This window comes from Entelurus aequoreus, linkage group LG08 (assembly GCF_033978785.1).
Source record: "Entelurus aequoreus isolate RoL-2023_Sb linkage group LG08, RoL_Eaeq_v1.1, whole genome shotgun sequence".
Lineage (NCBI taxonomy): Eukaryota > Metazoa > Chordata > Actinopteri > Syngnathiformes > Syngnathidae > Entelurus > Entelurus aequoreus.
The window spans coordinates 53,493,712-53,509,189 of record NC_084738.1 but is presented as its reverse complement, the minus strand read 5'-3'; the positions used below and the strand labels follow the sequence as shown (position 1 = coordinate 53,509,189).

At 43.0% G+C, this 15,478-nt stretch overlaps 1 protein-coding gene across 7 annotated transcripts in view; it reads right to left on the bottom strand.

Moving 5' to 3' along the window:
- Positions 1-15,478, bottom strand: part of nt5c2l1 (5'-nucleotidase, cytosolic II, like 1) — a 39,783-nt gene that overhangs the window by 10,734 nt on the left and 13,571 nt on the right. For all 7 annotated transcript variants that reach the window (XR_009826960.1, XM_062055072.1, XM_062055071.1 and 4 more), the window contains 2 exons: positions 2,771-2,822; positions 170-230 (listed from right to left, as the gene is read on the bottom strand). Coding sequence is in view for 6 of the 7 variants with exons in the window: in XM_062055072.1 (XP_061911056.1) it covers positions 170-230; positions 2,771-2,822 (113 nt within the window). In the remaining variant the exon portion in view is untranslated. The remainder of the gene's footprint in view (positions 1-169; positions 231-2,770; positions 2,823-15,478) is intronic.

The following is a 15,478-nucleotide window of genomic DNA, read 5'->3' as shown; positions in this document are numbered from 1 at the left end:
GGAATGACAAGTTCCATCCATCCATTTTCTAGCGCTTATTCCCTTCGGGGTTGTGGGGGGCGCTGGAGCCTATCTCAGCTACAATCAGGCGGAATGCGGGGTACACCCTGGACAAGTCGCCACCTCATCCAAGGGCCAAGGAATGACAAATTGAAGTATGAATTATTACCTTCAGTTTGGACTGAATGTTGGGAATGTCATGAGCAGTCCTGCCGCTGCTGTCCAGGTGCCTGCAAGAAACAATGTACTGTAACATTATTATTATAATTACATACAACATAAAGCATTACTTTTATAACACCGTGTGTACTGCCCCCTTGTGGCCTGGCCATATATTATCATATTATATCATATATTAACCAAAGCATTCACACATATGGTTTTCTACACCCAAATTCATCTATTTATTGTGTGAATGCTCCAATTCTTCTTCTTCTTCTTCTCCAGATTTTGGCGCGCTCTACCTTCCACATTTTTCATCCGATTCAAACTGTTCCAACTTCAAACTGTTCAGCCTTTTCGGAAATCGCGGGCTTTCCCTTGACAAATTCCAAAAATTCCCAAATTTCCCAGAATTCCTGGTTTTCCGGGACATTTTTCCCATTTAAATTAATTGCCAATTTTTCTAACTTTCACCATTTCCACATTTTTTACCTATTTATACCATTCCATCTTCAACATATTCCACCATTGTGGAAATTTAAACTACTCTTTTTCCAAGTTAAAAAAAATTCCAGGATTTTCCAGAATTCCTGGTTTTCCAAAGCCCTATTTTCACCCATTTTTCTGGCGACTCCTCCTCCCACATTTTTCAACCCACTTCAACCGTTCCACTGTCAAAACATTCCCCTTAATCAGGACAAAAAACGAACTTGTTCTATGAACTGGAAAAATTCCCGGTTTTCTTGAAATTTCATAAATTCCGTAATACCATTTCAACTACTTGAAAAATTTCAACACCAATCATTTAGACCATTCAAGTATTTTACCATTTTTAAAAAAAATCTCGCTTTTTCCGAAATTCCCAATTTTTTGGGATATTCCCAAATAAAATCAATGGGACATTCTTCAAAGTTCCACAATTCTCACATTTTTCATCTGATTCAAACTGTCCAACTTCAAAATATTCCGCCTGTTTGGTAATTGTGTGCTCTACTTCAACAATTCTAAAAAAAAATCCTGGGTTTCCCAAAATTCCTAGTTTTTTTCATTTTCCCCTTGCATTCTAAGTGATTTGTCCATTTTTCAAACTTCCACAATTCCCACATTTTTCAACCGATTCAAACCATTCCACCTTCAACACATTCAACTCATCCTAGACATTCAAACTACCATTTTTCCACGTTCAACAAATTTCCAGGAATTCCCCTTTGTTTTTTTCCAACCTTTTTCTTTTGATTACTTCTTTTCCTTTTTTTCATCCCATTTCAACTGTTCCACTGTCACCTTTTTTTTTCTTAGTCAGGACAAAAAAACAAGTTGGTTTAAGAACTAGAAACATTCCCAGCTTTCCTGAAATTTCAGGAATTCCTCAATACAATTTCTTGTCATGTCTGGGATCATGTTTTGTGTAAGTTATGTTCCGCTTGGTTTTGGGATCATGTTTTGTGTAAGTTATGTTCCGCTTGGTTTTTGGACTCTTTTTAGTTCCTGCTTTTTCACTCCTTTGTCTTGTTTCCATGGTTACCCATTAGTTTCACCTGTTCCACGTTTGGACTCATTGTGCACTCTTGTTTGTTTTGTCGCCATAGCAACCCATTAGTTTTCACCTGTCCTCACGACTCACGCACCTGTCTTTAATCATGTCTTCACTATTTAAGCCCGTAGTTGCCAGGCAATCAGCCTGGCGACATCACACTCTCGATATACCCCTGACACTCTTGATACTATCTTTCATGCTGCTCTTTGCTTCCGCAAGTAAGTTGTATTTTTTATGCCACAGTTAGTGTCTTTTGTTTTGCCATGTTCATAGTTATGCATAGTCCAAGTTTTTGTTCCCTGCGTTAAGTTTTGTACCTCCACTGTGAGCGCCTTTTGTTTGTTCCTTTTTTGAGTGTCAAAATTAAATATGTATTTACCTTCACGGCATGTCCGGTCCAAATCCTTTGCACCATGGGAAAACAAACCCCGCCAAAGTCCTCGCCTTGACATTTCTCAATTAAAAAACTGTTACTACTTCAACATTTCTTGACCGATTTTAACGATTCCAACACCAACCAATTCAGCCCATTCAGGACATTCATGCTCCTAATCATTTTTAAAAAATTCAGCTTTTCCCAAAATTCCCAAATTTCCAGGAAGTTCCTATTGAAATGAATGGGACATTTTTCCAGGTTGCACAATCCCATATTTTTCAACCTATTAAAACCATTCCAACATCAACACATGCCACTTATCCTGGACGTTCAAACTAAGACTTTCCCAAGTATCAAACCAAATTCCGTTTTTCCTGGAAATTTTAATTCTTCAACATTCAAAATATTTCAGCGTTTAAACAATTTCAACATCCAAACAATTTCTACATTCACCCTACATTCCATTAGCATTTCAGTTCAGCGTCAGTTCTTCAACATTCAAACCATTCCAACATTCAAACTATTCTTATATTCATACTACATTCTGTCAGCATTTCAGTTCAACTTCAGCATTGGAGCATTCACACGCAATTCCTTCAGGGGCGGAGCGTATCCCAACAATTCATAAACAGTAAAAAAAATAATCATTGCACAGAGATGTTTGTCATGATGTCTATCCTAGAATGAGGACTCACTTGTACAGGTCAGCTAGGAAGACGTCGAGACCCTTCAGCTCTTCAAAGAAATCTGGAAAAAATGGAATGAAATGTGAAATATTTGAAAACATCTATAACACACACACACACACACACACACACACACACACACACACACACACACACACACACACACACACACACACACACACACACACACACACACACACACACACACACACACACACACACACACACACACACATGCACGCACGCACACACGCATGCACACTCTTCTCTCTTTGGCTGTCCATCGATTACGATGATGACGTTGCTCCAGTAATGGGTTATTGAGGGGGGTTTCGTATATGCCATTGCATGTGGCTGTGCAGGCCAATGCGCGACCCGCATGGTTTGCCACATGTGGGGCAGATGTAGTCCACGCTTGAGAGGGGGGCCCCTGCAGCGCGCTGATGTCGCTGTAAACGTTGTTGTTTTCTCCTCTCAGTGGTCTGCTCCTGGACATGAGCAATGCCGGCGTGACTGCAGTTGCGCCAGGTGTGGCGATCAGCAGCCAAGACTTCCAGTGCGGAAGGCTGGATAGCACAGCGCTTCAGGAGGGTTTTTATGTGGTCCTTGTAGCGTTTCCGCTGACCCCCAGGAGACCTACAGCCTTCCTGGAGTTGGCCGTAGAGGATCTGTCGGGGGAGCCTCTGGGCGGGCATGCGGATTATATGCCCCACCCAGCGCAGATGTCTTTGCGCAAGGAACACTTGGATGCTGGGTGTTTGGGTCCGGTCATAAATATCCACATGTGGGACTCTGTCCTCCCAGATCAGACCCAGGATCCGTTGCAGGCAGCGGATGTGGTATCTCTCCAGGATTCTGACGTGCCTTTGGTAAGGGGTCCAGGCTTCCGAACCGTATAGCAGTGTGGACAGACAAACTGCTTTGTAAACAGCTGCTTTGGTGGAAACTCTGGTTTTGAGCCTACCGAAGGCAGCAGACGCTAAACCAACACGGACCTGGATGTCATTATCGATGTTACAGGTGGGGGACAGGACACTTCCGAGGTAGGTGAAATGTGGAACGATGGTGAGCTGCTGACCAGCAATGTTAAAGACAGGCACTTCTGACTGGTGGGTAGAGTGTTGCGCAATGATCTGTGTTTTTCAAATGTTGACCTTGAGTCCTAGGGCACTGTATGTGGATGAGACCACGTTAAGTGCACGTTGTAGAGATTCTGGCGTGTGGGCAAGGAGAGCACAATCGTCAGCATACTGAAGTTCTAGGATCTGTGGTTTGTAATTTTAGTGAAGGCCTGGAGGCGCCGGATGTTGAAGAGACTGCCGTCCAGCCGGAACTGTATGTGGATGCCATCTGTGGTTCCCAGAGCTTTGTGTGTGAGGAGGGTGACTGCTGAGAGAAAGAGGTTGAATATGACAGGGGTTAGGACACATCCCTGCCTGACCCCGACTTTCACATTAAAAGAGGGGGATTGCTGGCCTCCAATGCGGACACAGGCTCGCATTCCATCGTGAAGTTGTCTCAGGATGTTGAGGAACTTTGGCGGAATCCCCAGCCTTCCGAGTAAGTCCCAGAGGAGATTCCGGTTTACAGTGTCAAATGCCTTGGACAGGTCGATGAAGGCGATGTACAGATCCTGGTGGTGTTCCCGGCACTTTTCTTGTACCTGCCTGGCTACAAAGATCATGTCAGTAGTACTGCGATCTCTTCTGAATCCACACTGTGATTCAGGCAGGATGTTCTCAGAGATGTGAGTAACTAAACGAGAGAGCATGACCCGGGCAAGAACTTTCCCAGCAACGGAGAGCAGGGAAATTCCTCTGCTGTTTCCACAGTCGGCTTTGTCACCTTTCCTCTTAAAGATGGTTATTATAACAGCATCTTTCCATTCCTGGGGGATGGCTTCAGAGGACCAGATGGAATCAATCAATTGGTGAAGCCGGCGGGTGAGGAGATAGCCACCAAACTTCAGCACCTCAGCTGGGATACCGTCAGGGCCTGGGCTTTTGTTGTTTTTTAGGCCCTTGACGGCTTTTAGGACCTCAGCAAAGGTAGGCGGGGAGTCCAGGTGGTCGACAGGGGGAGTGGTTGGGAAATTGGTGAAAATGTCCTGGTCAGAGGGATTTTCGGAGTTAAGGAGAGTGTTGAAATGTTCAGCCCATCTATTTAGGATCTGGGGTGTGTCCTTATAGAGGGTGACTCCGTCTGCCGATCTGACTGGGGTTATGTTTTTTCTCTGTGGACCATATATGGATTTGACGGCATCATAAAATCCATGGGAATTATTTGTGTCAGCATAAAGTTGGATCTCACTGGCTTTCTTGATCCACCAGTCATTTTCCATGGCTCTGAGGGTACGCTGGACTTCGGCTCTTATGGAGGAGAGTCGAGTCTTTAGTGTGATGGATTGTGGGTTGGCCAGGTAAGCAGCATGGGCTTTGTGTTTTGCCTGGAGAAGTTTATGGATATCCGGTGCACTGTTGTCAAACCAGTCCTGATGTTTACGCCTGGTGTACCCAAGTGACTCCTCTGCTGCCTGATGGATGGCAGTTCTTAGGGAGTTCCAGCAGGTGTTGATGTCAGGGTCCAGGTAGGTATCAGGGATTGCAAACAAATGTTCTGCAAGCTGTGCTCTAAGCTGGTCTACAGATTGCTTGGATTTGAGTGCTTCACAGTTGAGTCTCTTGTTTCGTGATGTTTTCTTCAGTTGGGGGCGGACTTCCATCTGAAATTTGGCTCTGATCATTCGATGGTCAGTCCAGCAGTCCGCTCCACGCATCGCTCTGGAGATTAGGACCTCCTTCCTGTCTCTACGACGGGTGATAATATAGTCGAGGAGGTGCCAATGTTTGGAGCGAGGATGTTGCCAGGAGGTCTTGAATTTATCCTTGAGCTGGAACAGGGTGTTGGTGATGATCAACTGATGTTCAGAGCAGAGTGTAAGGAGGCGAAGCCCATTATCATTAAGCCTACCAACCCCGTGCTGACCAAGTGTTCCGGTCCAGAGCCCACTGTCAGAGCCCACCCTCGCGTTAAAATCCCAGAGGAGTATGAGCTTGTCGGTGGGAGGCGTTCCCTCAATGGCGGAGTTTAGTGAGGCATAGAATGTGTCCTTGCTCTCGAGGTCTGCATCCAGGGTTGGGGCGTAGGCGCTGATAAGGGTGACATGGCGATTTTTGGTGAGTGGTACACGCCACGTCATGAGCCTTTCGCTTATACCCACTGGAGACTCTGGGATATTGTGAAGAAGGCTTGTCCTGGCGGAAAAACCCACTCCACGTAGACGACGGGAGCCTTCTGGATGACCCTTCCAGAAGAAAGTGTAGCCTTCTCCCTCCTCCGTAATTGAATCTTCCCCATGTAAGCGGGTTTTGCTCAGGGCGGCTATGTCAATGCCGTATCGGTTTAGTTCATGCGCAACGAGTGCTGTTCTTCGCTGCGGGCGGCAGGAGAGATCACGCGCATCCAGAAGTGTGCGGACGTTCCATGACGCTATTGTGAAGGGAATTTTGTTTCTCTTGTACGATTGTTTTCGACCGCATAAAGGGATGGCCCAGCAGCTGCGGTAGGCTGCCCGGGCGATGAGGAACAGACCATTTTTAGGCCACCTTTTCTAGGCCCTTCCCATTTCAGGGTGAGCAGAGCGGTGCTGCTCAGTCACGTGCGAAGCTGCCGGGGAGGCATGCTGTTCCATCCCATGCCACAGCGACCTTCACTCGCACGCCGCCTACGTGCAGGGTTGGGCTAGGTACTGCCAGTCACATCCTTGACCTGTACCAGCCACCCTTCCCCATCGCCGCAGGACTTGAGGGCGGGGAGGTTGGGGGTAGTGCTGAGGAGGAGCAAAACACCTGCGCAGTGAATTGATGTAAGTGGTGGTAGAAGTGCGCAGTCTCTACCCGCACTGTTTTGTCTTGGCCCCATGTGGCGTCCTCCAGTGGCATGAAAAGCTCATGATGACCTTCTGCCGCATGGTGTTGCAGAGGACTGCCAGAGCACCGGTCTGTTGGTGACTGCCTAATGCGGGTCCTCGCCACAGATTTTTCGTTAGGGGTTTTCTCCCGTAGCCTATAACCAAGTGGTTAGCCAGTAGGCACTGGTCAATGAGGCAGAGACTTTTGAGGCGGTCTCTGCAAGCTATTTTAACCCATAGCTGGGACCCTGACAGGTACTACCACCCCGGGTCAGAGTGGACCTGGGTGTAATGATGACTGAGGGGTAACTTCACCTTCCCCAGAACTCCAGAACTCCCGAACTGAAGCCTCATCACCGGATGCAGTTTTGAGTCATACCCAGGACTCAACGCATGCACACACACACACACACACACACACACACACACACACACACACACACACACACACACACACACACACACACACACACACACACACACACACACACACACACACACACACACTTGCATGCACGCAGACACGCAGACACGCATGCACACACACACACACACACACACACACACACACACACACACACACACACACACACACACACACACACACACACACACACACACACACACACACACACACACACACACACACACACACACACACACACAGTCCCGTCATAGCTGTGATGCAAAGTTAAAATTACATAAAACATCTATAAGATGCATAAAAACATCTATAAAATGCATACAAATACCTATAATATGCATATGAACATCTATAACATGCATACATACATACATCTATAATATGCAACCAAACATCTATAACATGCATACATGCATACATACATCTATAACATGCCTACACACATGCATACAAATATCTATAATATGCATACAAACATCTATAGCATGCATACATACATACATACATCTATAATGTGCATACAAACATCTATAACATACACACATAGAAAGAAATAACTCTTAATTATGGATATCTGTAGATATCTATCTCCGTCAATATATATATATATATATATATATATATATATATATATATATATATATATATATATATATATATATATATATATATATATATATATATATATATATATATATATATATATATATATATATATATATATATATATATATATATATATATATATATATATATATATATATATATATATATATATATATATATATATATATATATATATATATATATATATATATATATATTGACGGAGCCAGAAAGAAATAACTCTTAATTATGGATATATGTAGATATCTATCTCCGTCAATATATATATATATATATATATATATATATATATATATATATATATATATATATATATATATATATATATATATATATATATATATATATATATATATATATATATATATATATATATATATATATATATATATATATATATATATATATATATATATATATATATATATATATATATATATATATATATATATATATATATATATATATATATATATATATATATATATATATATATATACAGTATATATATATATATATTGACGGAGATAGATATCTACATATATCCATAATTAAGAGTTATTTCTTTCTATAGTCATGTTTGAAATAGCTAGTGTTCCATCTTGTACTCTTTCTATTTTTTCTCCATCTCATGACCGAGGGTACACTGTGGACTACCTTGAGCTCGGAATGCAGGGAGTAGCAATACTCCTTTTTATTTTTTATCTCATCCTGTCTCTAGCTAAGGAGAACAATAGACATGTGTATTCGTTCTGGAGGGTGGGGGCGAGGGACATATTGAAGAACACAGCACTGGGGTAATGTTTTTCAGATCAACTTGGCTACGCAATTGAATGTGTTGTCCTAGGCTGCTCTCTTCAAAGCTTTGAAAATAAATTACAAAATACCTATTCTGTTCTGGTGATAATTCAAAATCAGCTTATATGTCATCAAAAGAATTTGGGATTGACCAGTAACTTAAATTCCCTTGGAGGAACATCTGGTCTGGAACGCAACAATATATATACTGTTTATATATGTATGTACTGCATTTATAATATATATATATATATATATATATATATATATATATATATATATATATATATATATATATATATATATATATATATATATATATATATATATATATATATATATATATATATATATATATATATATATATATATATATATATGTTGTTGGCATCCGTAAGTCTCGGAAGACAATGGATTGGCGCTCCTTGGATATGATTAAGTTGGTCATGCAGCGTCTGCTGTGGCTGTAGAGACCCAACCGTCTCTGTTGCACTTGGTGCATTTGTAGGTTGAGTCAGCTACAGGATGTAGTTGCTTGCTCTTTCTCTGAGCTTGCTTCTCATCTGCAAGCTGGCACAGTTTTGCTTCGCCAGCGTTCAGTCCAGTGTTCAGTCCAGTGTTCACAGTGTGTCTCCAGCTGGATCTGTCCTGAGCAAGCTCTTCCCAGGTGTTCAGGTCCATGTCGAGCGCTTTCAGGTCACACTTGCAGACATCCTAGCAGACATCCTTGAAGCGGAGATGTGGCCGTTCCGCTGTCCTCTTGCCCGAGGCAAGCTCTGCGTAGAGGATGTCTTTGGGGATCCGGCCATTGTCCATTCGACGCACATGGCCCAGCCATCGAAGGCGACGCTGATGGAAGAGAGAGACCATGCTGGGAATCTTGGCTTGCATCAGCACCTTATTGTTTGTCACACGATCGCTCCATTTAATCCCGATTATGCGACGGAGGCAGCGCATGTGAAAGGCACTTAGCCTCTTCTCCTGCGAGGAGTACAGAGTCCAGGATTCGCTGGCATACAAGAGAGTGCTTAGCACGCAGGCACGATACAAAGCGATCTTGGTGTTTATTGTCAGCATGCTGTTGTTCCACACTCTTTGCAACAAACTGGCCAAGGTTGTGGATGCCTTGCCAATCCTCTTGTTGATCTCTGCTTCCAGTGAGAGGTTGTCAGTGATAGTGGAGCCAAGGTATGTGAACTGGCTGACGACCTCTAGTTCATAGTCGTTGATGGTGATACAGGGTGGTTCAGCATCTTGGGCCATCACATTTGTCTTCTTCAGACTCATAGTCAAGCTGAACTCGTTGCATGCCTTTGCAAAGCGGTCCATTAGGCTCTGTAGCTCTTCTTCTGTGTGGGTGGCCAGAGCAGCGTCATCTGCAAACAGCATGTCTCTGATGGTTACCTCCCGGACCTTGCTCTTTGCTTTTAGGCGAGCCAGGTTGAACAGTCGGCCGTCTGACCGAGTGTGGAGGTAAACACCCTCGGTCGACGATCCGAAGGCGTGCTTCAGCAGAACGGCAAAGAAGATGCCGAAGAGAGTGGGAGCGAGGATACAGCCCTGCTTGACGCCACTGCGGATGTCGAAAGCATCTGACGTCGAGCCGTCATATTGAACTGTGCCTTTCATGCCGTCATGGAACAACTTGATCATGCTCAGGAGTCTCGGTGGGCAGAGAGAGCCCATCCCTGCTGACAAGGTCGAACGCTTTGGTCAGGTCTATGAAGGCCAGAAAGATGGGCTTGTGCTGCTCTCTGCACTTTTCTTGCAGTTGCCTGATGGTGAAGACCATGTCAATGGTTGATCTTTCCGAGCGGAACCCGCACTGTGACTCTGGGTATACTCTATCAGCAAGCTTCTGCAGTCTGTTCAGGAGGACACGTGCGAAGACTTTGCTTACGATGCTTAGGAGAGATATTCCTCTGTAGTTGTTACAATCGCTTCTATCACCCTTGTTCTTGTACAGGGTAACGATGTTGGCGTCTCTCATGTCCTGAGGTACTGCTCCTTCCTCCCAGCACTGACAGAGGAGGTCGTAAAGATGCACACTTGCTGTCGCCGCACTTTATGACTTCTGGTGGTATGCCATCCTTCCCAGGCGCTTTCCCTGAGGACAGGCTCTCAATGGCCTTCTTCAGTTCAGCCACAGTGGGTTTCTCGTCCAGTTCAGCCATGAGAGGGAGGCTTTCAATGACTGCGAGGGCATCGTATGTGACTTGATTCTGTCTGGAGTACAGTTCGGAATAGTGTTCCACCCATCTCTCTATCTGCTTGCCTTTGTCCTGGATGGTCTCGCTCGTGGCAGACTTCAATGGTGCTGTAACCTTCTTGGTTGGGCCCATGGCTTTCTTGATGCCTTCGTACATGCCCCTGATGTTTCCAGTATCAGCCGCTAACTGGATGCTCTGACAGAGCTGGAGCCAGTATTCGTTAGCAAATTGCCTTGCTAGTCTCTGTACTTTGCTCTTGGCAGATCTGCACACCTGCAGGGTTCTCTGGCTAGGGGATCGCTTGTATTCCAGGTGAGCTCTGCGGCATTCTTCTACAGCTGGAGTGAGTATAGAAGAGTTGGCCTCAAACCAGTCGTTGTTCTTTGTCTGTTTCTCTCCAAAGACCACCATAGCAGTGCTGTGTACTGACTCTCTAATGCGGTCCCATCTCTCTGTGGCTGAGCCACCAGGAGGATCTGAGTCAAGCACCTCGGAGAGAGATTGGGTGAATTCCGCTACCTTGTCAGGATGTGCGGTCTTGCTCACATCTATGCGGGGTTTGCCCTGGGGCATGGAGCGATGGATCTTCTTAGGTAGAAGTCTCATCTTGGAGTACACCAGCGAGTGATCAGTATCTCAGTCAGCGCTGTGAAAGGTGCGGGTAAGGAGGACGCACTTCAACGCAGATCGCCTGGTGATGATCAGGTCTAGCTGGTGCCAGTGTTTGGAGCGAGGGTGTCTCCAAGACACTTTGTGCTGAGGCTTTGTCTGGAAGAAAGAGTTGGTGATGCTGAGGTCATGGTATTAGCACAACTACGGGAGCCGTTGCCCATTCTCATTCATCTTTCCAACACCAAACTTGCCAAGACAGGAGGGCCAAGAGTCGTGGTCAGTGCCCACTCTGGCGTTGAAGTCACCAGCAGTATCAGGTGCTCTTCTTTTGGGATCCTGTCCATAAGAGAGTCTAGCTGGCTGTAGAACTCATCCTTGGTATCCCTGGTGGCGCTGAGTGTTGGTGCATATACACTGATCAGGTTGACGGGCCCAGTGGTGGTGTGGAGATGGACTGATAGCAGTCTTTCTGTGCCTTGTTGACAGGGTTCTATCATTCCCAGTAGAGAGTTCCGGACAGCAAATCCAACGCCATACTCTCTGGTTTCCTCGGCACTTTTCCCTTGCCAGAAGAACGTAAAGTTATTTTCTCTGAGAGTTCCAGAGTCGGCAAGCCGCGTCTCCTGCAGTGCGGCAATGTCAACCTGCAGTCTCACAAGTTCATCATTGATGACTGTGGTCTTCCGGGCATCGCTGATGTCCTGGAGGTCGTCGGAAGTCCTGGTGTCATTGTTCTGACATTCCACATGCCCAGCTTGAGGGGAGAAGTTTTCATTGTTGAATTTAAATTTCTTGTGTTGTTGCCTGGTGCAGCAATCGCAGTTGATGCATCCAAGGGAAAGGTAAAACCGATACATCTTGGCACCAGCGGCATCGCAGGAGTTGCCGGAATGACTATGAAGACAAGGTCAGACCGCCTTAGGGACTCCGGCTCCGGATTTGATGTCAGGGTTGACTCCCTTAGCCTTTGGTTATCCAAAACCTGCCCGCAAAGCAGTGGGAGACTCGTGGAGGGCGGGGACGTCTCTCTGCCCACTGCCTATATATATAGGCAGTGGGCATATATATATATATATATATATATATATATATATATATATATATATATATATATATACTGTATACATATATATATATATATACTGTATATATATATATATATATATATATATATATATATATATATATATATATATATATATATATATATACATATATGTATGTATTATGTATATATATATATATATATATACATTTATATATATATATATATATATATATATATATATATATATATATATATATATATATATATATATATATATATATATATATATATATATATATATATATATATATATATATATATATGTATGTATATGTGTGTCCATGTGCATATTTGCATACATACATACATACATACATACATACATACATACATACATCTATACATTTATAATATGCATACCATCTATAACATACATATATATATATATATATATATATTTTTTTTATATATATATATATATGTATGTACTGCATTTATGTAAGTATAATGGGTTGTACGGTATTAGTATAGTACTGCGATACTAGTGAATCATATTCGGTACTATACCGCCTCTAAAAAGTACCGGTCCCCCACCTGCAGTGCACAATCACGGAGTATTTACAAGCAGACAATGTGTGTAGGCAGGAAGAGGTGCATTAAGACATGGCTAGTGGATAATGTCTATACGCAGTGTTGTAACTACTTCTAAAGCTCTAATTAATGTCTCCACGGCGATAAATATAGTACACTTGTTCCAAGCGTCGTTCTGGTTATAACTATACATGCTTCAATACAACTGTACATGCTTTACTACACTTCGCAGCACACCAAAATCATAATATCCGATGTGTTAAAAATGATCTATAATTGGCAAAGTCAGTATAAGATTTCGGCAGCACGGTGGAAGAGGGGTTAGTGCATGTGCCTCACAATACGAAGGTCCTGGGTTCGCTCCTGCGCTCGGGATCTTTCTGTGTGGAGTTTGCATGTTCTCCCCGTGACTGCGTGGGTTCCCTCCGGGTACTCCGGCTTCCTCCCGCCTCCAAAGACATGCACCTGGGGATAGGTTGATTGGCAACACTAAATTGGCCCTAGTGTGTGAATGTGAGTGTGAATGTTGTCTGTCTATCTGTGTTGGCCCTGGGATGAGGTGGCGACTTGTCCAGGGTGTACCCCGCCTTCCGCCCGATTGTAGCTGAGATAGGCTCCAGCGCCCCCCGTGACCCCGAAGGGAATAAGCGGTAGAAAATGGATGGATGGAGTATAACATTTCACTATGTCCAATCATGAACCATCAAGATGGAAGTATACGCTACAATGTAAACAAACGTCATTGGTGTATCTACACCTAACATCCACTGTAATGATACCAAGTACAGGAGCGTATCTAGTCGATACTAGTGACAGACAACGGAAAATCCAGACATACCTGATGAACAAGACAGCTCATTTCAGCTCAAGGAGGTTAGTCAGACAACTGTCCTAAATGCCATACATGACCTAAACACCACATACTTAAAGGATATTTATAACCTAGACACAGCTTTTCTTAAAAAAATATAGCTGCATTCTTATACAGCCTCTTACCCGTCTTATTAATATTTCCATTAAAACAGGGCAATTCCCAGATGGATGGAAAACTGCACAGGTAATACCACTTTTAAAATCTGGTGATGCTGGAATTACATCTAATTATAGCCTTCTTCCAGTGTTATCTAAAGTCCTGGAGAAGATTGTTTTGGAACAACTAATGCACCACCTTGAGACAAATCACTATTTCAATCCCCTGCAATTCGGATTCAGACGTAACCATTCTACAGAATCTGCCACTTGTGTTTTAACTGAAAAGATCAAACATTCCCTTGACAAAGGACAGGTGGTCGGTGCAGTATTTCTAGACTTAAAAAAAGCATTTGATACAGTCAATCATGACATTTTAATTTCAAAACTAACCAAATTCAACTTATCCAAACAGTCATTGTCCTGGTTTGAGTTATATCTAAAGGACCGTGAACAATGTGTCACCATTAATAATGTGAGATCTTCTTTCCGCAAAATTGAAACAGGGATACCTCAGGGTAGTGTCTTGGGACCGATACTATTCAGTCTATACATTAATGACCTACCAGATGTATGCACAGATATAGATTTACAGATGTATGCGGATGACACAGTCGTATATACATCAGGTAAGACCTGTACTCTAGTTGCTGAGAAGTTAAATGCTAAATTAGACAAAATAGCATCTTGGCTGGCATCATCCTGTTTAACCCTAAACACTAAAAAGACTAACTCTGTCTGCTTCTCCATAAAAAAGCTACCTCAAACAAACCTGAATATAAAAATTAACGAGGAGCTCATTGAACAAGTACCTGAAGTCAAATATTTGGGCATAATCATTAGGGTTGGGTATCGTTTGAATTCGAACAATTCCGATTCCGATTCCGGTTCTTTGTTTTGATTCCGATTCCTGACGATTCTCGATTCCGATTCTTTTAAGAGGCAGGGTCAAAAAAAAGTTTAGGATATTTTAAATGAGCTAGCTAACCTACAGTCTTTCTGAATGAAATAGTCTGACATTCTCCATCAATTTTAATTCTATTAACTTTTTATGAACTTTACTATAAATTCCTCACAGGGCTGTTTTCAACTAGAATATAAATATCAAATCTATGAACTTGAATATAAATATTATAAATTATGAATACATTTTCCCAGGGGTACACTTTCCTCAAGAGAGCTTTATTTTTGAAAACCTCATGAAAACACATTTACACACACAAGTGTATGATGCTGCAGGTACTTAAACATGTTACCGTGCTCCCACTGATGGGCTAACCTGGTGCAGAAAAGCAAATAAACAATAAGAAACAACTTGCAAAACCCAGTCCAGATTAGCAGCAGGTACAGTATAAAATCAGAGACAGTTCTTGTTTAGGAAAATGACCATATCCGCCTTCTCAGGCAGGATGCGTGAGCGTTCTGGACAGATAGTGTCTCCTGCTGTGGAAAATACACGTTCGCTGGGTGTGGAAGAAGCTTGAACGCATAAATAGGAGAAAACGAGATATGACAGCAAAGGATAAGT